Raw genomic sequence first — 25637 nt, 5'->3', positions numbered from 1 at the left:
TACAAGATAGGAAGGTAAGTTGTTCATCAGCCATAACCCCAAGTGGGATGTCAGAAGGTGGGAAGAGTAGCCAGAACCACTAGCAACTTGTGTTGGTAACCAGTGTGCCAAGAAATTGGAATGCAGCCAGGTAAAATTTACAGTATGTGGATTTGACAAGGACATGCTAGATCAGCAGTTGCCAACCTTTCCGGAGCTCACTGGTCACCAAATTCATAATTTTAAATCCCGCTGATTACAGATGTGAATCCCACAGTCCACCAAACAAGAAATCATAAGTTATTAAAGTCAAACTATTTGATGCCATTAAATATAACGGTTAAAGAAAATAGTAATATACAATACACAAACAATTGCAGACCACCAGTTGACCACTGGTCTAATGGTTATTCCTGGTAGGAGATTAAGGTGCCTCAATTGAAGGCTCCATTGTGAGGGTATAAAAAGGTTTTTGGAGCAAGAGTGGTCTGATGGCTCATGATAGGCATTCTAGCATACGTGTCGACAATGGTGCCCAGGCTACCTCCACAAGTTTGTGCTAGGAAGGGGTGAAGAAGGGCAGCGTAGACATTTGCATCACTGCACAGAAAGACATCTGTCTATCCTTAAAATATTTTTGCAAGTCAATGGACTAAAGGAAGAATAAATATACAGAATATAGATAAAAATATGAAATTTTAATCTTATTAATGTATAAATATGCACTTATTTTAGGTATCACTTAATAAAATTACATAAACCAATATTTACTTCTATGACTATTGTACTTATCTTCTATAGATAAAATTATATTTTGTATTAGATATATTTACAAATTTTACACACTAAAGAATTGAGGTGACAAGAGGCATGGACCTGTTACACCACACAAGCTGTTGATGTGTTGCTGCTGCCATCCAGGCCACAGTATCAATGTTTTACAAGATGCTCATCACAAGAGACAACTAATAAACACTTTCAGGATTTTTTTTCTCATTCCAGTAATTTATCACAGTTGGTTTTAATCATGATGGTTTCCCAAAGTTGGGGACAGGAAGCCCTGCTGGCATAGGGGGTACCTTGCTTCTGACTTAAGATGCAACCCACAACAGTTGCCAAAGTTAACTCCCAGGTACTTATTTACTACTAGGTGAACAGAGGAATCAAGTGAAAGGAAACTTTACCGTAACATTTCTGTCCCGCTGTGGGGAATTTTTTTTTTTCCTCATGGAAAATAATAATAATAATGTCCTGTGCAGGCCCTAAGCCTCTGGCTGGCCCACTAAATGTTGCTTGTTTCCGTTTTACTTAGGCAGAGAATGAGTACTTATGACTCGTATGGTCGCTTCAATAAGATTTTGCCCCATGTGTTTAACAACAACAACTGCTCTGTTGAATCCAAGTTGAAATCTTATTGGGTTTGTAACTGCACGGTGTTAGATAATGTTCCAGTGGTGTGTTGGGCATTTCTTCACAGTGCTGACATTTCCTTCATCTTCTGGAACCTGTAAGTCTATTTCCCATGCTGTGGAAATTGAACACACAACCTTTTGTCTATCACCCATCTGCGCCATACGACTTTAATATGAGTACCTCCTACTAAAGTACTAAACAGTACTAAAAAATACTAAACACTTTCCACACGTGACCATGATGGTTTGGTGTTCACACACGTGGAGCAGTCGACACTAGTAAAAAATGATTTTCTTTATTAAAATTGGTAAACCTTCACCAGGAAGTGTGTCCAAATGGGGAGTGGCACAGTATTATCTATTTACCTGTAAATTTTAGCAGAACATACTGACAACAGTTGCAGAGAACCTGGCGAGGATGTCTCGAGTAGGTTTTCATGAGGAATGTTTAGTCAACCTGCAAGCCTCACATTTTCTGACTACCAATATTAATACACAGCCAAAGTAATCCTTAAGGATTTCTTTCCATATAAATCTAAAATTTCATATTTAAACATTTAAAAGCATAATGTAAAAAAAAAAAAAAAAAAAAAAGGGATTGCCATTGTAGTAGTTTCATATGCATCTCTAAATTTAATGTTAAAATTTTTTCTCATACAGTATATATTAACTAAACTATATAAAAACTGATATTGTACTAAAGTTATCTTGCAGTAATGTATAAAAAATATTGGGTGTGGGCTTGCTTTCAGTGATTATTTTCACATGTATGCATGCACACAAAATCTTTTCACTGATGCATTAAAGTGGCAACAGTGACGGAGCCATCAAGTGCTGCCGCTACCGACGTGCCACATTGGAGTGCATTACACCAGTCCACTGTAACTACAGGTGACTTGTGTCCTCCTACCACCAGTGCCTGCTCCAGACTGCTGTCACCAACCTAAGATAAAATGTGTCATTTTACTGGCAGTTCACAACTTGTATACTGTACAGTACTATCAAGCAAGTATATTGTCACTAATATTTAAACTGTTTCATGGCTACAGACATGAGTAAGAATTAGTGATAGTAATTAATGAGAATATTTGAGCAAGTGATAAGCTTTAAATATGGGTATTATAGAACATAATAGAAACACAAATACAGTAATGCTTTTGACGAAGTTAGAAAAGTATACTGTATTTTATAAAACTATAGTATATTCAGGATTTCGAAATCAAACTACTGTATTACAAATATTCCTATATTACACAGAATAAATTATAATGTCCAACTTTTTCACAACTACTGTATATGCCTTTTCACTATATTATAGAAAAAATGCACAAGACTTTTCATAACCATTCTTTCCCATTTCCTTGCCAGTGACTCTTCTGATTGAGGTGTTATGGCATCATTTACAGGCTTCAAGTTTGATTCTGTAGATTTGCAGAATGTAGTAATTACATAATTACCTAAGTGTAGTTACAGAATGAGCACTACACTCGTGTCCCGTCTTCCCAGCACTCTTTGTTATACAACGCTTTGAAACTACTGATGGATTTGGCCTCCACCACTTTCTCGGCTAACATGTTCCATCTGTTTACCACTCCGTTTGCAAAAGTGAGTTTTCTTATATTTCTTCGGTGCAGAGTTCTCGATTCCAGCAACCACTGGCATTCCTCTTGACCACTGTCACGGACAATGATTTATTGATCGCAGTCAGTTTCCCTCACTGACTGCAATAAATAAATGCTTTTGATTTCTAGCCGTGCTGGTGGATTTGGGGTTGGAGGCTGATGCTGCTGGGTCCTCAACCCTTGAGGCTCTAAATGGGGCAACTGTTTTCGGGTAAAGAGATTTTCACTTTCTCCTTTCTTGCTTTGGGGAAGGCTGTTTTTTCCATAGCTGGGTAGGCCAGGAGCCCTGTTCATAAGTATCTCAATTATTGCTCCTAACTTGGGTTGACAATGGAGACACTGTTTGAGAAGCTGTGTGAAAATCACAACTGGTGAGTTGTGTTTTCCTTTGTCCCAGCTTATGATACTTAATATGGTCTGCCTAGGTGTTGTTTGTTGTGTCCATGGAAGGGTTCAATGTTCCATGTCATTCCTTTAAAGGCACTTAAAAGTCCCAACTTCCCTCTCTCCAGGATCAATGGGACTTGTTACTGTTGCAAGGGTAAGTACTGTATTCAGCTATGAAAGACTTAAAATGAAACAGGGCATGACAGAATCTTCTTTGCCATTAGAAAAAGGCAGGGAATGAGATGCTGTCACACCTATATCAATATGTTGCAAATGACAGTGCTGAGAAGTGAAGTAGACAGCTGGCCAAAACTCAGACATTGGACAAGAGCAACAAGACACTAAACTTGAGCAAAACTTCTAAGTAATTAGCTCAAAATCCCAGGCATTTTGAGTCTATGCCTGTCAAAAGGCAGCCAGATGTCCTTCCCCCTTCCCCCCTCTCCATCATACCATCACTAGGGCTCATCACAATAGGCTGTCAGGATGGCGAGGGACAAGCCCAATGAAATTTACTAACCCTGGGCATCATTATTTTCCTCTCCTCAGACAAAGACTGAAGGCAAGGGTCATCACACACATGAGTCACTGGAACACCACATTCAAACCTTTTCTACCATCAACAAGAAAGGACAGCCATGGAAAAAATAAATAATAAGTCATTATTATTATTTAATTATAATTATTTAAAATAATAAATGAACACTTGTAGTGATAATCTCTACCTCTAAGAACTGAAGAAAGCACAACCATCATACTCTGACTATGTCACTCCTGCTCAACACTCTTACAGCAATGATCATGTCTCCAGGCACTACCTGCCACATCTTTAATTTGAGGAGCCCAACAATGAGAAGAAACAAAAACCTCAGGGAAGATATCTGATGGTAAATGGTCCTTGCTGATGGCACCAGGGAAAGAGGCTTTGAATCAAAGAGGAGGAGGAGCAAGAGACACACAAATCAATTGGCATGTATACATACTGTGAAGCATTCAAAAGAATAAAGGAATGTATAAATTACATTCATTATAAATTACCCCCTATAAATTACAATGTCCAAGAATGGCAAGTTAACTCAGCTTTAACAAACCAATGGGTCTTGGGAAGAATCACTGATGTTTATTCACTTGTGCCTGGCAAGGGGAATTTCCTCCTGATCCTTGCATGGCTTGGACCTCCACCTTGTGGTTGGGGCGGTCGGATTAAAAGGGGGTTTAGTAGGTCAGAGAGTTGCTTAGCAGTCTAATCTATCCAAACATCTTTCAAAGGTAGGTTGTGTGTTTAAATATTTTCCTTGTTTCAGGAGTGATCTGTGAACACCACGAGTTCCCCATAATGTGCATGGGACAAGACTATTTGTGATATTTGTCCACAATGTGCTGATATTGTTACTAAAAGCCTGCCGTTCTTCAGCGTTCTGTGTGTACTAGTGACTTATGCTAAGCAGAGTTACTGAACAGTGCCAAGCCATAAAAATGAAAAATACTCCAACACAACTTTGTTAAAAAAAAAAATGAGGAACTAGATAGCAAAGTGTTTTTGAAACTGAAATAATCAGAACTAGAGAGCAGTGTTGGAAACTTAAGAAGATAAAATATGTAGAAAGGATACTAGGAACCATTTTTTTTATGAATAGAGCTGTAAATTGAAATAATGTAAAGTTGAGTAGTTTGTATGTGTTAAAACCAGACTTAAAACTACTTAAAATATAGCTATACTGTATTTGTAACTATTAGTAGGCATTACATCAGCACATCAGCAAAGGTTTCATCTACCCAACGTGCACTTCTTGCTCGAAGCAGCTTAAATCTGCATACATTTATTTTTATCATGCAACCTACTAACCTTATACACAATAGGCCCAGATGGTGAACAAGTTAGTACATGATCGCCATCCTGATGTAGAGCAAACAATGGACCATAGGGACGTAGTAAAACACTACGGCCTGAACCTGCTCCTCCTCCAACGCCAACCAGGAAGGGCCCAGCAGCACGCTCATGGAGGATGTGGTCCATTACACGTGCACCTGTCTGGGCCATACTCCAACAAGCGAACTGGTGAAATCATGACTCTATTTACTGTATTTACATTATATGTAAGTGTATATGCATGTGCATGCATTCATGTACATAATTGCTTGATAAAAATTAGCTAAAATATATAAATAAAAGTTGTAAAACATATAATAATTAATAATAATAAACATTAATATAATTTAATAAAGACCATGACAATAAAACTATCAACAAATATAAATAACCTTACAATCTTCTTGAAAATATGAAATTAATGTATAAACATCAGTTAAAGACTCAGAGTGTAATCAAAAGGAGCTAGAAGTCATTACTCTACTGTAAAACTACTGTAGGTGAAAGGCTGACTCACGGCTTCACAATGATCATGAACTGCTCATGATGTAACTTATTGGTTTTCTACAGGCTGTCTTTGCAAGCATATCAACAATGTCGTGCCTTGAGATGCCAACATGTGATGGTATCCATAGGAATTTAATTTCAAATCTGTTTTCTTTAGCAGCTAAAACATTCATTCGAATATCACTGACTATTTTCTGGGTGTTACTACTATGTGCATTCAATGCCAGGAGTGCACTCTGCAGATTACAGTAAATAAGTCCACTGCCTTTGTTTTTTAAAAATTCAATGGCAAGGTATATGCCTGCAAGTTCAGTTTGAGTTGTACTTGCCCAGTCATTGATGTGCTTCATTGCTGTATGTACGAGAGAAGATTGTTCAAATAATCATTGCACATCCGGTACATATTCCACCTACTTCTACAGAACCATTGGTATAGCACTGATACACAACATTACATATAACATGAGTACTCTCAGTGGTGCTTTTCAGTATTAACTGTTTTAATAATGTAGAGTGTACACTATCTTTCTTGGGCGCATTTACAAGTAAGTAAGTAAGTAATTATCAAAAGAAGGCACCAAACCGGGCGCATTTACAAAATCAACTGATAGATCCCAGTTATCCCATGGAGTAACTGGTTGATTAATCATTAATTGAGTTGGGTACATATTTAATATTTTGATGGAGTTGGCTACCTTTAAGAACCAAAATGCATAATCAGATTTTGCTCTTCTTTTATAGACCTCAGGTAAGTGTAGCATATTAGAAAGTTGAGCTTGAAACTTCATGTGTTGCCGAGATCTACTCAATGTCCTCATGCCAAAAACTGTGCTAATGGACAAAATTATCTCACTTATGGTAGGTAATTTTAACTCTGTTCTCATATTAATTATTCTTGTAAACTTTTGGAGCCCCAAAGATGAGATGCATAGCTTCAGTTTGCAAGGTTTCAAAAGATTTTAGAACTAGTGGTAGAGCAGCTGGCTGATCCGGTCTGCCTCCCTCCTCCCCACAAACGAGGGGTAGAGATGGGGCTAACTAGCTCATGCTAGTTTCATTAATTTTCGATCATTGGTTTACATTGTTGGGGAATTTCTTTCAGTCGTTTTGAGGCTGCAGTCTCGTTTCTAACCAAGAAGTAGTTTGTTTTGTTTCTCTGACGTTCTGGGTTTCTTCCCTTTATGATGGCAGACATGAATAAATTTTCATTAAATTTTTCAGTGCCACTGCTCCCTGTGCCTCTGGGGAAAGGAGGGCCAGGTTCTGGCTCATGGTCCCCAATAGGCAATAAGACAACACTGCAATCAGAACTGGACTGATGGCATTTTATAGTCTGGCACTATATCAGTATAGTAGTTTCAGGAAGCCACAAGGGGCTCCCCCAGAAAAAATAAATTTAAGACTAAAGATTAATTAACCATATTGATTAGACAAACAATTTATCCATACTTACTCTATTATCACTGCCAATGGTGTAGATGTTGTTCTCTTGAGGCGACAGTCGAACGGTGAATACTTCCCCTTGGTGTGCTGGCCAAGAGGCTATGACATCAGGGCATCGTAGATCAATAATCCTGACTGAGCCGTCATTACAGCCACACACAAGCAAGCCACCATTATGGTTCATGATACAGCCATTGACTACACCACCTTCTATCTTATAGGAATTCTGGGGCAAAGAAAATTTGAAATTAAAAGAATACTAAAGAGGTTAAGCTGCCTGTGTGAGCTCATGATCATTTTTGTGTTTAGTGTGTGCTGAGGTCATATGACTATGGCAACAATGGTGTGGAAATACTTGACTACATATCACTTACCCAATAAAACTCAAGCTTAATCTTCCTTTACTTATTTATTATATCACATTTAGTCTTAAATATATATACAATATGTGGATGTATCTGCATCTATGATAAGTGAGATCTAGATACTGGGCCCCTACCTTCTAGCGCTATTTACTCCCTCTGATGCTCTAACAGTTTATCATAACACTGCTTAAAGCAGAAGATGGAGGTAACTGCTAATTTACTTATGATCACAATACTAAATTGTCATTAGACCCCTAAAAGTGGTATATGATCCTTATGGCTCTAGCAATACCATACCTCCACTTTCAGACTCTTCATATCAAGAGTGTGTAGTGCCGGGGGTGCCGGGGGTGTTGAGGTTCCCTGCGGCCGCACACGTGGGGCAACGCTTACCACAGCACTGCCCTCACCAGGACTAACACGTACACCCATTATTCTACAGGTTTGTAAAGGGAAGAGACTACAATCAGAACATTCCCACACTTTTAACATTGCTAGATAACATATGAAGAATCTTATCAATTACACCACATTAAATTATACCCTTGCATTAAGTAACATTACATTCTTAAAGTTTAATAATGACATTCATATAGATATTAACGTTTAAAACCAATACAATAGTGTACACTTGCACAGTGATATCACAAGAACGTGACGTATGAGACAATATTGAGGCCATACAATGTGATCCAACCCACGTGCCCATAGTGCATGCATGTCTGGCTGCTCCATGCATACCACTTCCATCATGTCAAATATTTTCTCCTTATAAATTTGTTAAAAAATCTTTCAGCAAAAGTGCTTCTATGACTTGCTTACACATGCCAAAGTTTAAACTAGATTATTACAACTTTTATTTGCAAACATGATGTGCTCTAACCTCTGGTCCTTAAAAGCTGGACACGTATCTGGTCCAATGTCCCACACTGTCTTCTTGTCTCGGGTGTCAAAGAGACGCAAGGTGGCAGCTTTGGTGGCTATGAGCAAGAATCGTTCTCCACGTGGTAACCATTCCACTGCTGTCACAGCACTCTTAACCACCACACCACACTGAGTCCTGTATACCATACAATGTTTCAGAATCTATAAATAAAATAATTGTAATTATGAAACTAATTAAGGACAGTTCAGAATTTTAATTTTTTTTTACCAGCATTACAGTACTGTATCACCAACATCACAGTACTGTATCAACAACACCACAGTACTGTATTACCAGCATCACAGTACTGTATCACCAACATCACAGTACTGTATCAACAACACCACAGTACTGTATTACCAGCATCACAGTACTGTATCACCAACATCACAGTACTGTATCACCAACATCACAATACTGTATTAGCCCTACTCTAATGTGGAAGGTAATGTGTCTTGTGGTGCCATGAGAGTGATGCCATCACTGCCACTCTTGGGTTTACATTACTAGCCATTATCCTTGTTGCTCTAATCTTCACCAATGAATGCTGAAGATAAGAGTATATAAGGTATATAAAGGAATTGGTGTTACATTGGCACTCATCTTCAAGCTTCTGTTGGCTACAAACTGTGAGGAAAAGAGTTCAATCACTGTACCTTGTTTCATACTATTATCAATCCAAAAGAAAAAGCAAATGCAGTTGTTTTACTTAGGATGTTCTCTGTAAACACAGTATGTCACCATCTTTCATTATTAATGTATATCAGAAATAAGTGGAGTTATTTGTATACTTTTGTGAATTAAACTGTTTTATAAGTTCAACTTCATTAATGAGAACTACTCCAAGGAGAACAAATCCACAAGGGCCGTGACGAGGATTCGAACCTCCAAGGTTCTCCAAGGAGAGTTCTATTTTAATACTATTCTCAATTGCTCTCTTTAACAGCCACAAGATAACACAATCTTGGCTAGGTGTGATTTTATTGTCTCATTAAATATGACAGCTTTCTACACTAGATTTTATCACTAAATGTAAATACAAAAAATCACTTTTACACAATGACATTGCAGTATGTACTTGTGTAGCTTTGCTGTCAATACATGTTCATTCAATACACACCAAACTTGACCAACTTTTCACGACTAAGGCAGCACATATAGAACAATTGTCGGCTGTCAAATTTTTCAAGCAAATACAGTACTAAAATATGCTCAGACATACTTAGGAGAGGGTGAAGGTGTCCAGAGTTTGACTACACCATCAGTGTCTGCTGATGCCACCAGCGTCCCTGAAGGATTAAACACAGCATGTGTCACCACTGCTCTATGCTCACAATACTCCTCCTGCAAGAAACACAGAAAAGAACTTGAAAGCAAATCTTAAATTTTCTTACTGGTATTTTTCTAACCTCAAATACTCTAAGCTCTCTGCACTTACCATAATAACTCAAGCACTTCACAACACTTGCATCCCAAGAACAGAAATCTGTATACAGAACCAAGAATGAATGAAGTAGAATAAAGTCAAAGAGTGAACTCACTACTGCGCACCACTTTTGCCTGGCTAAACGGACATGCCAGGAAATCAAGGACACACAGACTTGTTAGAAACACAAATGTGAAGTGAGGTGAATACTGGTACAGTATACTGAATACAGCTTACTGTATAATATATACAGTGGACTTGCAGTCACACAGAAGTTGGTAAACAAAATGTAATATATAGAAATAATGTTCTGAAAGTGCAGAACTTCCAGTATAATGGAAGTTATTCCTGGAAGTGCAGTATAATCATTATATTCCATTGCCAACAAGTAATGTAAGACTTCCAGTGGAGCTTGACTTGAGCTCAGTGCCAAAGATTTAAATAATTTCAACCAAATATTTAAAAACTACAGTACAGTACATTTTCTCAGTAAGTTTTATATCAAAATGTACACAAGTGTGTTAATTTGTTTGGCACAATTAAAAACAAATAATACAGTACAGGTATTTGGTATAGAATTGTGAAAACAACACAGATTCAATGGAACCTCAGTTGCAGCAGAAGGGAAGTGGAATGAATACATCCATTTGAAAGGGATGATACTATATATATGTACTACCACTGCATACTATATACCATAGACCCATGTGCACTAGAAAGCAATGTTGCATGGGATTAAAACAAGTTATTTGTCACTAAAATTGGTCTCTGCCAAACTATGCATGGACACAGTCAGAAAGAATGTAATGGGAATGGGATCAGGGAACCTAGGTATGACTGGTGCTGCCACCAACTGATGGCCGAGGAATAATAAAGTGTCGAGTCTTTATAGTTGTACCTATACCTCTGATGGTCATTCTGGGCTGAATATGACTGGTGCTGCCACCAGCTGATGGCCGAGGAATAATAAAGTGTCGAGTCTTTATGGTTGTACTTGTATCTCTGATGGTCATTCTGAGCTGGTCATAGATTTTTCTACAGTTTTCCCTAGCATCTTATGACACTGCAAGGACATGTGAAATGATCATAGCAACACAAATGCCTGAATATCATCCCAGCTGACTGGTTCATGAATCTGGTCTGTGACATACTGGATTCTTACCACAAGATGCAACTGAAAACTATAATTTAGAAAGTATCTTTTGTATGAGCTTTTTAAGAGAGAAATGAGAAATTAAGAAGCCTCTGGAATACATTCCCATCTGACCCAAATAACCTTAACCTAAATTTGCAATTTGATTTGAGTGAGGTTTTCCAAGAAAATGTCCCTCAAACAAATTAAGGACATACCTGATACTAAGTTTATAAGTATCCTACCTGTCCCAGCAATAAAAAAGAAGCTTTGTCATTGGTTATGTCAGTTTTTGTGTATGAGGTAGATTCTTCCTGTGGCCTGATCTTTGTTGGAGAGCGCGAAGGTCTTGAGGCTGAGGCTGTCGTCTGGACCAGTCTCTTCACAGGAACGTGTTCACCACTATTACGACTATTCAAGGAAGAAATTTTATTTATTAAGGAAAGCTAGTGTACAAAAAAAAAATATTAAATATTATATGCACAATATATATTACTCAAGAGAGATGTAATCAGCAAATAGTCTGTCTGAACTTACTGCAATTAGTGCACTCTATGTCCAATTTATTTATGTAAATGTTTCCATATATTTTTTCAGTTGCCAAAGCAAAATTTACAAATGAATATTACAGTTAAACAAAATTCTTCTATAACAGTGTTAAGTGATTAACTTCAGAACAAGATACTCTGACACACTGTTGAAAATTTACAATTAAATAGAAATAAACTTGTACATTTTACAGCAGTACAATGACAGACTGCAAATATCACTCATGGAAAGTTCCCCATCAAACTCACCTTGAAGACATGCTCGCCACACTAGAAGATCGCATTCTTTTCTTCTCCTCAGCTGGTGCTTGAGAAGCTGTTCTTCTCACCACTGGGTGACCTGACCCAGATGAAGGACCCTAAGAAAAACAAAACATATACAGCAATATATAACAAATATATAACATTCCTACAGTTTATGTATATAGGTTATACCTCAAGAGGAGAAATCCATGTATAGTATTCCTCGATTACCTCAAAAGGAGGCAACCTTTTGAGCATGGGTGAGCTGAACACTTGCCAAATGTCCACGGATGTTCTGGATACTTGCCAAGCGTCCACGGGTGAGCTGGACACTTGTCAAGCATCCACGGGCGAGCTGGACACTTGCCAAGCGTCCACGGGTGAGCTGGACACTTGCCAAGCATCCACGGGCGAGCTGGACACTTGCCAAGCATCCACGGGCGAGCTGGACACTTGCCAAGCATCTACAGGTGAGCTGGACACTTGCTGAGCGTCCACGGGCGAGCTGGACACTTGCCAAGCATCCACGTGTGAGCTGGACACTTGCCAAGTGTCAACAGGTGTTCTGGACACTTGCCAAGCATTTATGGGTGAGCTGGACACTTGCCAAAGAAATTAGCTAATTGATATAAGCTCTGAATTAAGCACGGTCCTGCTATTATTATACATATTCAAAATGAAGTATAAAAATGAACCGGTTTCAAATACAACATTAAACCTTACTTGATTACTAGATGTTGGGGCATGACCAATAGGACTGGGTTGAGGGGATGCTGTGGTGCCTCCACCTGTTCCCCGCCGACCAAGGATCGGTGAGGTAGGAAGACCTCCACCCAGCCCAAAGAGTATTGTCTTTAAAGATTTCAGTTGAGTATCTGATGATGGGGTTTCCCTGTTAATAATATAAAAATTTGTTTAGTTTTTTCTCATTTGGCAATATTTCAAATACCTTAGTATCTAGTAAGTACTATTAACTTTGAGATTAAACCACCACACTTGTCAGCATTCAAGACATGCTATAATGTACTTTACAAGTGATTTCCCGCATACCCAAAGTAAATACAGTATTTCATAATTTTAGGCTATTATCTTCATAGTTACTTTGTAGCTCGAGAATGTTAGTACAGCACTTAACATTCAAGATTAAAACTACAACAAAAAAATTTAAATCCATTAACACGGTGAACTACCTGAACACGTCAAGATCGATCTATCTGCGAATGTGAAAAACTCCTTTCCAAACAAGACACTCAGGTGCTCCCCAAAGCAAGATCACCAAAGGTGCCATTGGAGAGGATCATTATACAGTAGTCAGAGTAGGCTAACATCCTGCACCACTGCAACTCGTCCCACAAAATATTTCTGCTGGTTCATGTAATGTCAGGGAGACGAACTTCAACCAACAACTTTGGTCAGGTTGCAGCCAGATTGGATGTTGGCTAGGATTGTCTGGGCATGCTGGCCTCAGACCAAGAGCTCAAGCCACATCATTGTGCCCCAAACAGAGGACAAGATGGGAGCATAATAAGTAAAGGAGGATTGAAGTCATTATCAACACAACAGAAAACGAATCACTGATCTCACCCTTTCCGTCACATTCAATAATACAGTACTGTATATGAATACAGGAAAGACTTTAAAATGATACAGTTTAATGATAAACTAATCTTATAATGACACTAGTATTGAAATCCCCTGAGCTTACCTCCAGTTACAATTCATCTCCAGTACTGTATACATAAAGCATATATTTGTACAGAGTCCAATATAGACTCTGTCAGAGTCTATAGTCAGAGTCTGGCTTCCCGTCTGGACGGGAAGCCAGACAAATTCAGGATTTTCTCCATTTTCAGGAATACAGTACTTAGTTATGTCAGGAAGACAGGTCCTAGAGTTATCAGGGAGACCACAGGGGCCTCTAATAATAATAATAATATTAATAATAAGGTATAGTACATTTTCTTATGATTTAACAAGGCAATTAATAGGTTACTATTTGTCTCCAAGACTGTCGCTCCTGCCAATCATGGCAATTATGGCGAAGTTCGTAAATTATATTAAATTACTCATTACGCTGATGTAAAGTGGTAGAACTCGCCTTGTTGTAATATTAAATTACATAGTGATATTTTAAATCAATTATCAATGTGGTAAAGTATACTATTGGACTCTGTACAAATATATGCTCTATGTATACAGTACTGGAGATGAATTGTAACTGGAGGTAAGCTCAGGGGATTTCAATACTAGTGTCATTATAAGATTAGTTTATCATTAAACTGTATCATTTTAAAGTCTTTCCTGTATTCATATACAGTACTGTACTGTATTATTGAATGTGACGGAAAGGGTGAGATCAGTGATTCTTGTGCGAATCTTCTCCATTTTTCCTTAAATTTTTCGTCACTTGAGAAGGAAGTTAAAAAATTAATTCTCCAAAGTTCATTTATACAGTTTTATTTGGCCCGACACTGATAGATGTGTTTCATTAATGCTCGTTAACATTATCGAAGACAGAGTTCGAATGATTACAAAGTTTCTTGCTGCATGATATGCACCCATTTAGGTGGATATAACTAGATGCCTCGTATGGGCCTTGCATGATCCAGTAAGCCTTCTGCTTTTTCCTTATGCGTCCTGGAGACCCAGGGTAGGGCCTAGTACCACCACCTGGTAGTGATCAGTGTTGGTGACCAAGCAGCAAGCAGGCCGATTGCTGGTTGGCCACTCTCACTGTCACTCGGGATGCCATGAGAGGACTTGGAATAGCTATGAAATTTTCAGGACTGACTTCCGATGGTCACTCTAAGCTGTACTGTATTGACTATCTCCAGTGACTCCCTGGCACTTCTATGACCCTGTAGAGATGTTTGAAAATTCATTATAGAACCATGCTGTACGCAATCCTGCCTAAATGGACTGAAAATGTCTAGATGCCTTATACATGAATGTTTCAATAGTTTTTATTATGCTGAGACATAAATTGCAATGTCTGATTTTATTTGTATTAAATGTACAATATATTAGTTTTTTAGTTTTATTTAATTCAAATTTTTAATTTTCGTGAATCTTGTCATTGTTTATGTATGTCAAGTTGTATATGGGAGAGAATGTGTTAGTAAAGTATCTTTTCCATACTGTTGTGTAGACTCTCTGCCCTCCCACTCAGCAGAAAGCTTCTGGTTGAAGGAGGTACCGTTTTGGGGAGTGTGGTGACATACCAACCTCACTCGTCAAGTGTTTAGTTCAGAGTAAACATTATTGGGCAAGAGGAGTCACAATAACGTGGCTGAAATATGTTGACCAAACCACACACTAGAAAGTGAAGGGACGACGACGTTTTGGTCTGTCCTGGATCATTCTCAATCGACTTGAGAATGGTCCAGGATGGACCGAAACGTTGTCGTCCATTCACTTTCTAGTGTGTGGTTTGGTCAACATTATTGGGCAAGTGATAAATATAACATGTTATATGGATTTCCCCTCATGTGTTTTAAAAGTGGAACCTCGACCTACAAATGCCCCAGGGTATGAATTTTTTGGTGCACGATGACAATTTTGCTGTAAAATCTGACCCAGTGTATGACGTTTGCTCCGAAGTAGGCATCACTTGTTGATATTGTACGTGTATGGTTCAGGTGCACGGGTTCTGCTGGGTGTCGGGAGAGGCATACTCGGTTTACCAATGTATTCCACCTAGTGATGACCGCACTTGAATTCTCTGTGAAGAATTTCATTGTTTTCGTGCTTTTTTGTTTCTGAACAAAAAGTTCTTATAACAGATCATGCCATGGGTCCCAAGAAGGTCAGTGGTAAATTCCAACTTAAGAAAATGGTTGCGAGGATGATGTTAGACGATAAAAACGAGATAATTCGTAAACATGCATAAACATGAAGACGGTATGCATGTGGTTGATCTAGCTAGGAAAATGTATTCAGTATGGGAAGAGCTGCAAAGTTTTGCTGAAAAGACATGCCCAGATAAAGCTGTAGCAGGCCGTTGTGTTAACCTTTTTAATGACAATGTGATGTCTCACTACTGACAAGTGTTAAACTATAGGGGAAAACAAGTGCTTTTAAGACATTCTTTGTGAGACAAATAAGCAGTAAGTCACAACCAGATCCTAGTGGCATGAATACAAAACATAGGAGAGAGAGTACCCCAGAAATGTCATTACTGCCTGATGTTATAATGGAAGGGGGACTCCCCTTGCAAACATTAACACCTCTCCTCCTTCCCTTCTTCTAACCGTCTTCCATATGCCAACAAGAGTTCTCAATAAAGGTAAGGTACAGTAAAAAATATGATTAGTATTCTGTATAAAATATATTTTTAAAGTTAATATTTTTGAGTGTGTGGCACGGATTAATTCAATTTACAATATTTCTTATGGGAAAATTGATTCAGTGTACGACTATTCAGTTTACGTATCATCTCTTGGCACGGATTAAATTCATAGACCGAGGCTCTACTGTACACTATACTATGTAATGCGTGCATTAGATGGTTTGTTTGAATCCCTCAGATCAAAATAGTTTAGTTTATTTAAATTTTTTCTTGTATTTCCTCAGGTGCCATTTAATTTTATCGTGTCCCCTTGCTATAAATTACTGTAATATAAATGTAATGTATCAACCCTTTAAGAAGTAATACAGTACAAGATGTGGGTTTATAATGCAACTAAAAGAAGAACCAAATATTGCAAAATGTTTTTCATGTTTTCATAATGTAAATACAATTACTAAAAAACTACAGAAATGTTACCATTCAGTAACTCAAAATTATACAGAAAATAAAAAATTAACTAATACAATACAGTACAGTACTGCCAAATTGCATATGCAGACTATGTCGTTATACGTTCCCATATAAATAATACAAGTTTTATTTATAATCTACAATTTCAATTTCACTGTTTTCCCAATATGAAAAATTGCTCATTTTAATAAAGAGGCGATACAATACAATTAGCAAGGGCAGCAGAATTACTATGAAGACATCTGGTACTTATGTTGTGAATAATGTTAATGATACCACAGTCCTCCGGGAAATTTCAATGCACAGAGTTGCCATGACAAAGAAGCCTCCAGGCTGCCCTATCTAAATATATCTTTCTAGCCTCTTTGGAAGTTATTCTTTTATATACTCTTAGAATTTCTCATTCCAAAAAGCACGTTTAATTCATTGTTTTAATATCTCCATATTTACTTACTGAGCAATATTATAAAAGTCATCCATAAGATGTGGTGGTGGTGGGGGGTCTGGAATAGTTAGGTGCTCTAAAGTCGGCTGATCAGAGGTGGTGAGAGCTGCTAAGCGTACTCGCAGAAGCTCGTTCTCTTCCTGAAGTCTGGCAATCTTGGAGGCCTCTTCACGGAAGCTAGCTAAAGTTGGTAGTTCAATACTCTGATAAAATATAAAAAGAATACGTTTAGATGATATTAATACATTCACGCTTTATACATTACCGTTTCAGAAAAAGTCACCAATTGAAACTTGCAAAGCAGACATTGCAAGGTTTGCCTCTCACCAGGGATAAACATTAAGTGACCTCCCAAGAGCCAATAGGATTCACAGGCTCTGCATTACATCAAAGAACTCTTCACTAAGTCAACTGTCATTCAGCTGTCAACCCAATATTAACTTGCCTTGATCTCATCTTTTTTCATTGGCTAATATACATCACATGAAACAATGATGAAAAATAAGTCACAGTCCCATACTTTCTTACCTTAGAATTACTGTACATATTTTTACACATAAGAAATAATCCTTAAATTCAACAACTAATCGCATAAATAAAATAAAATGTGCCCTAGCAGTTACTTATTTGTAAAAGCTTGTTACCTGTAGTGACTCTTACAAGTATAGAAAACAGTCTCATAAACGAACTGTCTTGTAATACAGTACTTCCTAGTACTGGTCTGACTCAACAATGACATATGAAGAAAAATCTGTAGGGCTATAAAATCTCTACGTTAGAAAGCATCCAAATGGGTTACATGGACACCAGTTTAGAAAAAATATTAGTTATGACAGGCCACAGGTTAAATTATTTTGTTAGAACAAGGCTTTATTGCACTTGCATGAGCTGAGTTTTACCTGGAAGACTACAGCCAGGAAGTTGTGAAGAGAGACCAAGAGTGTGTCTTGCCACTGTCGTGTGAAGTACATAGCAAATGAGGGGTTGTCTTCAACACCTTTCAGATACGGAAGAACTGCAAAAAATAATATGAAAAAATATTCACTTCAGAAGCTTTTACATAAGAAATTTGTAGTACAGTATAGAAGAATTTTAAGAAAATATCAAAATAGATTATAAATTTAAACAGAAAACAACCTAATCAACTCATGCCACCTCTGCTGATTACACCATGTACTTCAATTAAAATAAGACAAGAGCCTCTCAGTGCTCTATGCTCCATACTACATTAAGCCATAAAACAAGCAATGACAAATATAACTTACTAAACCATTCTCTCCACTCTGACTGGCTCTGCAGGTCTGGTGCCATCTTTTCAAAAAACTCTATTAATTTGTCTGGTTTATTGGTGTGCACAGTGTTGACTACATACAGCCGTAGGATGCTTGTCTCAAATTTTCGCACACCTGTAACAAATCAAAACTCCTAGCTCAGGTAAAACAACAAACTTAATACAAACACAAGAAATGTATGTCTGAACAAGTTTTAATTTCAAAATCTTAATTTCTTGCTAAGTTAATCTATCATAAACAAGCAGCTCTGCTCCATAAAGAATTTAATACTTCTTCCTTAGCTTATTTGACCATATTCCAAAAACTGTTTCACGAGAGATGCAAACTTGCTTAGTTTATTTGATCATATACCAGCAGCTGTTACCAGACACTGTTAACCACCATAACCTATTTAAATTACATCATTATGGAGCCAGAGGTCACTCCCTCCAATACCTTCAGCCTTACTTCAGTGACAGACTCCAGTATGTCTCTGTGAATGATTCTCTCTATACTATATATATATTACCTGTATACTATACTGTATATACAGTATTATACTATATACAGTATACTATACTATATATACTGTAAATACTGTATCATAAATAATTTTTATGTACAAATATTTTTATAACTAAAATAAGAGGATTTTTCTATGGAAATGTATTACCATTCATTCCAAAGGCAACACAAGTTTAAAAGTTTCAAATTTAGAAACAATATACAATTCTTTCCTTTGATTTCAAATTGTACATTATTAACTTATTCAAAACTTACATGGCAACAATGTATGAGGAAGACGAGCAAAAATTCTTCTGTCTAAGTGTGCCCATAATTCCCGAAGTCCTATTAAATCGTATGTTTGAATACTGCTCAGCACCTGGTCAACCAGTCTATCCACCTGCAAAGTGATATATTTATTTATGCCCCAAAATATTCTTTGATTATACAGTATACCTGTATAAGAAACTAAGATTTAAACTCCATGAAAACTAAAGGCAAAAAAATTTAACTTTCTCTTCATTCAGGATTAATTTTATCACAAAATCTTGTAGTTCTCCACAATTGTTTTAGCTAACTGGGGATATTTGGCTAAAATACATGGCAGTAGATCGTTTTGAATGAAATATTTACACATTTCTTGAACATTTGTTACAGAGTTGTCTCTAAATTCACGTACCTTTTCACACTCCATCACAGAGTGACGGAGGGTGAGCAAATATTTTTGTTACCACAGTTTACATTTGGTCAGGTCTACATCAGCAGGCCAAGACAATTCCCAGAGATATTTATAGCCAAGTCTAAGCCGAGCATAGCAACATGTAAGAGTCTGCTGATTTTATTGGATGTCCCATAGATGTGTGGCTCTTCTTGCACGATAGTATTTGATAGATGGAGTGTGGCTGAATCATCATATAAAATCCAGTGTATGTTATTTAATATTTGTTATAAGGCCGAGAGGACGCACACAGTCCCACCCATTAGCTTAAAATGGACTTCAAACACCAGACAAGACTAACCAAAACTGATTACGGCAGAATGTGAATATGAAATTTGACCCAACATTTGTTGCAAATTACACATAACTTGTAATTTATTATCACAACCCTACTTACCCGGAAACCCTTGTCTTTGTCAATTTTAAGCTCATTGTCGAGTGATCTGAGTGTGTGGCTGAAACCCCTAAATAATAAATATTCCTTGACGAGCTCGTCGAGGTACTGGAGGTGAGACATGTTTACTCGCTCAGCTGATCACCTCAGGTGGTGGGCGGGGCCTCAGGCGCCACCACTCGACCTCTCCACCAATCAACATCGCGCGCTCAAATTGGTAAACAAGTGGGGAGACCTGACAGGAAGCCAGCGGCTTGTCAAAGGTTCCCCCATTTGTCCTGACGATTTTTTTAGCTGGATTTTAAAATAAACAGAGTTTTGACATTTATGGCTTCGGCGGGTAGGCTGTTCCATGGGTTTATAACCCTGTGGGTGAAAAAACATCGGTTCTCAATCCTACATTTTGGCTTGTTGAACTTCAAACCGTTGCTCCTTGTTTGTGTTACATCTGACCTTATGAAGTAATTATCAAGATCAACATACTCCAAAGTGTTCAGTATTTTAAAAGTTTTGATAAGATCAGCCCTGTCATGTCTGTTAGCCCTGTGGCCCTCAACCTGACCTGGTATGAGAGTTGATTTAGCTCTGGAATGACTTTTGTTGCCCGGTGTTGCACCTTCTCCAGAGCAGCTATGACCTGAAGATGAGGTCTCCATGCTTGGATACATTAATCCAAATGGGACTCACCAGAGATTTATACAATTAAATCGCTACCTGCTATTCCTTATAGTCAAAGGTACGCTTGATTATTCTTAGAGTTTGGTTAACTTTTTATCTACTACAAAAAAAATAATGCATCTACAATACTTGCGAACTACAAGTTCACAAGTAGATGCATTAATTTTTGTTGAATCCTCCCCGAACGTCATGTGTGTTTGTGGCTTTGCCAGAATGTACGACTTCATCACTAATGTGTATACTTTTACAACCTGATATACCTTCTTGAATATAAATAAATAAATAAAGATATAAATAAAAATAAACAAATAGTAACATTAAGAACCACTGACCAAGCCCCTTAAGGCTCCCAACTGCTGTGAAAGACGCCCAGTGATTGGCCGGTAGTGGAGAGAGTGCCGGTGGTGGACCAATAGACACACGGCTCTCATCACCCCGGCATCTAGTACAGCTGATCTCCCAGACCACCATCCCTGCTCAGGTACCTTATATTCGCCTCTTGTGACACCATAGAAACCTATTTTCCCCGCCGGTGAGGTGAGGTGGTGGGAGTGTGGCGGTCCTTCAGGCCTGGGGGCTGCCTCGCTCCTACAATATTTACGTTGTGAAATACTTTTATTCTGGTAATTTTTTTATTACCAGATATCCAAATGCACCCAAATTGTATTATACTTATGATTGAATTATAACTTCCAGTGGTATGGAGGAGGACACTGAGCACCAGAACACCCTGGGCTATATGGGTGAATATGTTCACTAGGTACCAGTGTGGGGCACACTACATTCTTAACAATGCTCTGAGTGTCCATAACTTATAAGCCGGCGGCGTCTTGAAGGTCCCTCCCATAGTCTTGTGGCTTTATTGAACTGAATTTTAAACTGATGATGGCTTTAGTAATGGGCTAGTCCATGGGCTTATGATACTATCGGTGAAAAAATGTTTTCTCACATTAAGGGTCTTGGAAGTACTGTCGGGTTCGTTCTCGACTTGCAGTCGAGAATTCCAGGTTTGAATCCTGGCTGGCACAAAAATGGTTTGGTGTGTTTCCCTTCACCTCATGCCCCTATCCACCTAGAAGTAAATAGGTAATTCTACACTTCTAATAGGTAAATAGGTAGTAAAAAAATAACTAGTGTATAAGGTATTCATATTTAAGATGCCTAATAATTAAAAAAATATTGTCATGATTCCATGACTTTTAATCCATGACTTTTACTACAATAAATTTTTTTCCAGATAACAAGATGGCTGGTGACTCAGGCGTAGACAGCTCACAGTTCAAGGGCCTGGCTCGCTACTTCAACGGTTCCACCCTTGCAGGAAGAGCTAATGTACGTGGCATTATATTTATTATAAAAAAGTAGTTGTATAGAAAAAATGTAAAATTTTATGGAAATTACTTTAAATGATGAACCAATGTTCAAGAATGCTTGCTTGCTAATATTAGTTTTTATATATATATTTTTTAATATAAATTTTGGAGGGAAAAGTAGGTCAGCCAATTTAGTCCATTGTTTAAAGGAACTGGTTATATGGAGGGCTGGAAATTTGAGGGAGTACTCAGTACTATACAATGTTCATTAAAAGCTGTAGCAAAGGGGTGAGTGTGTTGTCTTTAAATAGTATGTGAATTTAATGTTTCCTTAAATTTGTTTCAGGTGGCAAAAGCAACTTATGCAGTTGTGGGACTCCTAATTGCCTATGCTGTGTTAAAACCATCAAAGAAGTAAATGTGAAAGTTTGTATATAAACTGTATCATGTCAATAAATAGTACTTAGGTCTTTTTAGTTTAGTATAACCTTTATTTATATGCTCAAAAATATACAAAGCAAGCTGTATATTATACCTGATATGTAAATACAGTATACTGTAGTATAATACTGTACTGAACTAAATATATATATTCATAGCACCTACCAAAGAAAATAAAGCTTTAAATACATTTTTTACTTAAGTGGACATTTATGGTGAAGTTTAGTGAGACTGGTCAGGACGGTATAGTCCATGGCAGAGAAATGATGGATGCATATGGTGTCAAGTGTCGATGATTGGAAGATACATACAGTATATGGAATGAAAGTACATTACCTTCAAGATATATATTGATATCCACTGGCCCTTTGGTAGTCCAGAAACCTAAATTATTTGGATCTGGAGCTCCTGATAATGTCTCAATAAGCCAAGTCAACGTGACCCAAAATGTATATTTATTTAAACTTTACTATAAAAAGTTTTTTAATTATTAGAAATGTGTTAAAATGGCATTGATTATAATTTGTGTAATATCAGGTGCAGTAAGGACCCCCCCCCCCCCACCCACCCATATTTTTTGTCAATTTCCTTTAAAGTTTCGAAGAGGTCCAGTCACAATTTGTCCATCTTGAGTAACAAGGTTCCACTGTACACAAGTACACCATTCTTTATCCATTTCCCTATGCATAAATTAATTTTATTGTATGAAATAGAAGATATTTAAACAAGAGTTAATAGATCAACAAAAAAGTTTACTTACCTGTGCATAGGCTGGGAGGGTTGTACCCACAGCTAGAGCTGGATCTAACCATTTTGGGTCCCTAGGCCAAGACAGTTAAATGGACCCCATCCTCTGATCAATGTGGCTATTCTCCTACCTACCTACTATTTTCTCAATGATTTTTCCTACCTTTTTTTTTCCCATCTCCTTTTCCAAAAATGATTATACTTATTGTTCTTTGCTAAATGCCTGTCTGAAGTCAGTTCCTGACTGCTCATTTCTGTGACTTCATAACATACTTTTTCAATTGTTTCTTTCTCCTTTACAAAAAATTAATGTACCCTCATTTATGTATATTTAACTTAATTTACCTGAAGGCCACTCGCTGTTGTGGTCTCAATGGGACAAGCTCATGGCTTGCCAACAGTATCCCCCCTTCCCTCATATTCCCTGAGGATGTTTCCCAGCTGGAGTACAGTTTAGGCATTTATGGCTTCAGTAGATAGGCAGTTCCATGGATTTATAACCCTATGGATGAAGCAGCAGCTTTTCTGTCCTATGTTGTTGCTTGTTGAGCTTGATGCTGTTACCCCTTGAATGTGTTACATGTGACCTTTAAAAGAAGTGTTGTGGATTAATATCCTCCCACATGTTCAGTACAGTATTTTAAGTCAAGATGAGATTAGCCCTCTTATGTCTGGTTTGCTGGTGTTTGTCCTGTGGCCCGGGTAGCAGTTCATGTGGGAAGTTACCAGGGTAACAGGGCATGTAGGAGGTTTTCTGGACAACAGGGTGTGTATGAGGTTTCCTGGGTAACGGGGCATGTGGGAGGTTTTCTGGGTAACAGGGTGTGTAGGAGGTTGTCTGGGTAACGGTCTGTGGGAAGTTGTCTGGGTAACGGGACATGTGGGAGGTTGTCTGGGTAACGGGACATGTGGGAGGTTGCCTGGGTAACGGGACATGTAAGAGGTTGTCTGGGTAACGGGACATGTAGGAGGTTGCCTGGGTAACGGTGTGTGGGTGGTTATCTGGGTAACGGGACATGTGGGAGGTTGCCTGGGTAACAGGACATGTAAGAGGTTGTCTGGGTAATGGGACATGTGGGAGGTTGCCTGGGTAACGGGACATGTAGGAGGTTGCCTGGGTAACGGGACATGTGGGAGGTTGCCTGGGTAACGGGACATATGGGAGGTTGCCTGGGTAACGGGACATGTAAAAGGTTGTCTGGGTAACGGGACATGTAGGAGGTTGCCTGGGTAACGGTGTGTGAGTGGTTATCTGGGTAACGGGACATGTGGGAGGTTGCCTGGGTAACGGTGTGTGGGAGGTTATCTGGGTAACGGGACACGTGGGAGGTTGCCTGGGTAACGGGACATCTAGGAGGTTGCCTGGGTAACGGGACATGTGGGAGGTTGCCTGGGTAACGGGACATGTGGGAGGTTGTCTGGGTAACGGGACATGTGGGAGGTTGCCTGGGTAACAGGGGGTGTAGGTGAATACTAACCCTTAGGGCCTTTCCCAAGTCAGTCTGTTCCATGTTAATGTTTTACGTGAATTTTATTCGAGGGCCACTATTTTCCCCTAGTGGCCTCGACGAGGCTAGGAAACAGGCGGCTTGTCAAAGATCCCACATTTGTCCTGATTATTTTTTCAAGCTGTTATGATAGATGTAATGGGATAGTTGTAATATAACGGAGAAGTATATATGATATATTATATATTATATAATATATATATATATATATATATATATATATATATATATATATATGTCGTACCTAGTAGCCATAATGCACTTCTCGGCCTACTATGCAAGGCCCGATTTGCCTAATAAGCCAAGTTTTCCTGAATTAATATATTTTCTCTAATTTTTTTCTTATGAAATGATAAAGCTACCCATTTCATTATGTATGAGGTCAATTTTTTTTATTGGAGTTAAAATTAACGTAGATATATGACCGAACCTAACCAACCCTACCTAACCTAACCTATCTTTATAGGTTAGGTTAGGTAGCCGAAAAAGTTAGGTTAGGTAGTCGAAAAACAATTAATTCATGAAAACTTGGCTTATTAGGCAAATCGGGCCTTGCATAGTAGGCAGAGAAGTGCGTTCTGGCTACTAGGTACGACATATATATATATATATATATTTATATATATAATATATATATATATATATATATATATATATATATTTATATATGTCGTACCTAATAGCCAGAACGCACTTCTCAGCCTACTATTCAAGGCCCGATTTGCCTAATAAGCCAAGTTTTCATGAATTAATGTTTTTTCGTCTACCTAACCTACCTAACCTAACCTAACCTAGCTTTTTTTGGCTACCTAACCTAACCTTACCGATAAATATAGGTTAGGTTAGGTTAGGTAGGGTTGGTTAGGTTCGGTCATATATCTACGTTAATTTTAACTCCAATAAAAAAAAATTGACCTCATACATAGAGAAAAGGGTTGCTTTATCATTTCATAAGAAAAAAAATATAGTAAATATATTAATTCAGGAAAACTTGGCTTAT

At 38.0% G+C, this 25637-nt stretch overlaps 2 protein-coding genes and 1 long non-coding RNA gene across 5 annotated transcripts; 1 reads left to right on the top strand and 2 right to left on the bottom strand.

Moving 5' to 3' along the window:
- Positions 1-656: 656 nt before the first annotated feature.
- Positions 657-20155, bottom strand: LOC123758799 (WD repeat-containing protein 91). Of its 3 annotated transcripts, none has more exons than XM_045743504.2 (14): positions 19954-20155; positions 19115-19238; positions 18329-18469; positions 17963-18078; positions 17073-17266; positions 12583-12751; positions 11866-11975; positions 11314-11479; positions 9733-9854; positions 8469-8645; positions 7883-8021; positions 7231-7446; positions 5247-5456; positions 657-2334 (listed from the first exon to the last, which is right to left on the bottom strand). In XM_045743504.2, exons 1-14 carry the CDS (start codon positions 20071-20073, stop codon positions 2182-2184), a joined length of 2157 nt encoding a protein of 718 aa, XP_045599460.1. In that variant the 5' UTR covers positions 20074-20155; the 3' UTR covers positions 657-2181. The 3 variants fall into 3 exon arrangements, with proteins under 3 accessions (XP_045599460.1, XP_045599461.1, XP_069190737.1); XM_045743505.2 differs by lacking the exon at positions 19954-20155 and adding an exon at positions 19518-19858; XM_069334636.1 differs by lacking the exon at positions 19115-19238 and having other exon boundaries at positions 19954-20089.
- An 803-nt stretch (positions 20156-20958) lies between these two features.
- On the top strand, positions 20959-22411 carry LOC123758960 (uncharacterized). The gene is made up of 3 exons (XR_006772957.2): positions 20959-21109; positions 21866-21960; positions 22288-22411. It is a non-coding gene; the product is annotated as an uncharacterized lncRNA (long non-coding RNA).
- A 1358-nt stretch (positions 22412-23769) lies between these two features.
- On the bottom strand, positions 23770-24507 carry LOC138370236 (uncharacterized). Its single transcript, XM_069334239.1, has one exon. It carries the CDS (start codon positions 24505-24507, stop codon positions 23770-23772), a length of 738 nt encoding a protein of 245 aa, XP_069190340.1.
- Between the last annotated feature and the right edge of the window lie 1130 nt (positions 24508-25637).

Source organism: Procambarus clarkii, chromosome 31, assembly GCF_040958095.1.
Source record: "Procambarus clarkii isolate CNS0578487 chromosome 31, FALCON_Pclarkii_2.0, whole genome shotgun sequence".
Classification (NCBI taxonomy): domain Eukaryota; kingdom Metazoa; phylum Arthropoda; class Malacostraca; order Decapoda; family Cambaridae; genus Procambarus; species Procambarus clarkii.
The sequence above is the reverse complement of the archived record's forward strand: the minus strand, read 5'-3'. Positions and strand labels throughout refer to the sequence as shown.

Coding starts and splice junctions, on each gene's coding strand:
- LOC138370236 (XM_069334239.1), bottom strand. CDS start 24,507: ATGTCCCGTTACCCAGGCAACCTCCTAGATGTCCCGTTACCCAGGCAA.
- LOC123758799 (XM_045743504.2), bottom strand. CDS start 20,073: ATGTCTCACCTCCAGTACCTCGACGAGCTCGTCAAGGAATATTTATTA. Junction 12,752..17,072: donor GACTTTTATAATATTGCTCA/GTAAGTAAATAT, acceptor TATTATTAACAG/GGAAACCCCATCATCAGATA. Junction 8,646..9,732: donor ACACCTTCACCCTCTCCTAA/GTATGTCTGAGC, acceptor TATGGTATACAG/GACTCAGTGTGGTGTGGTGG.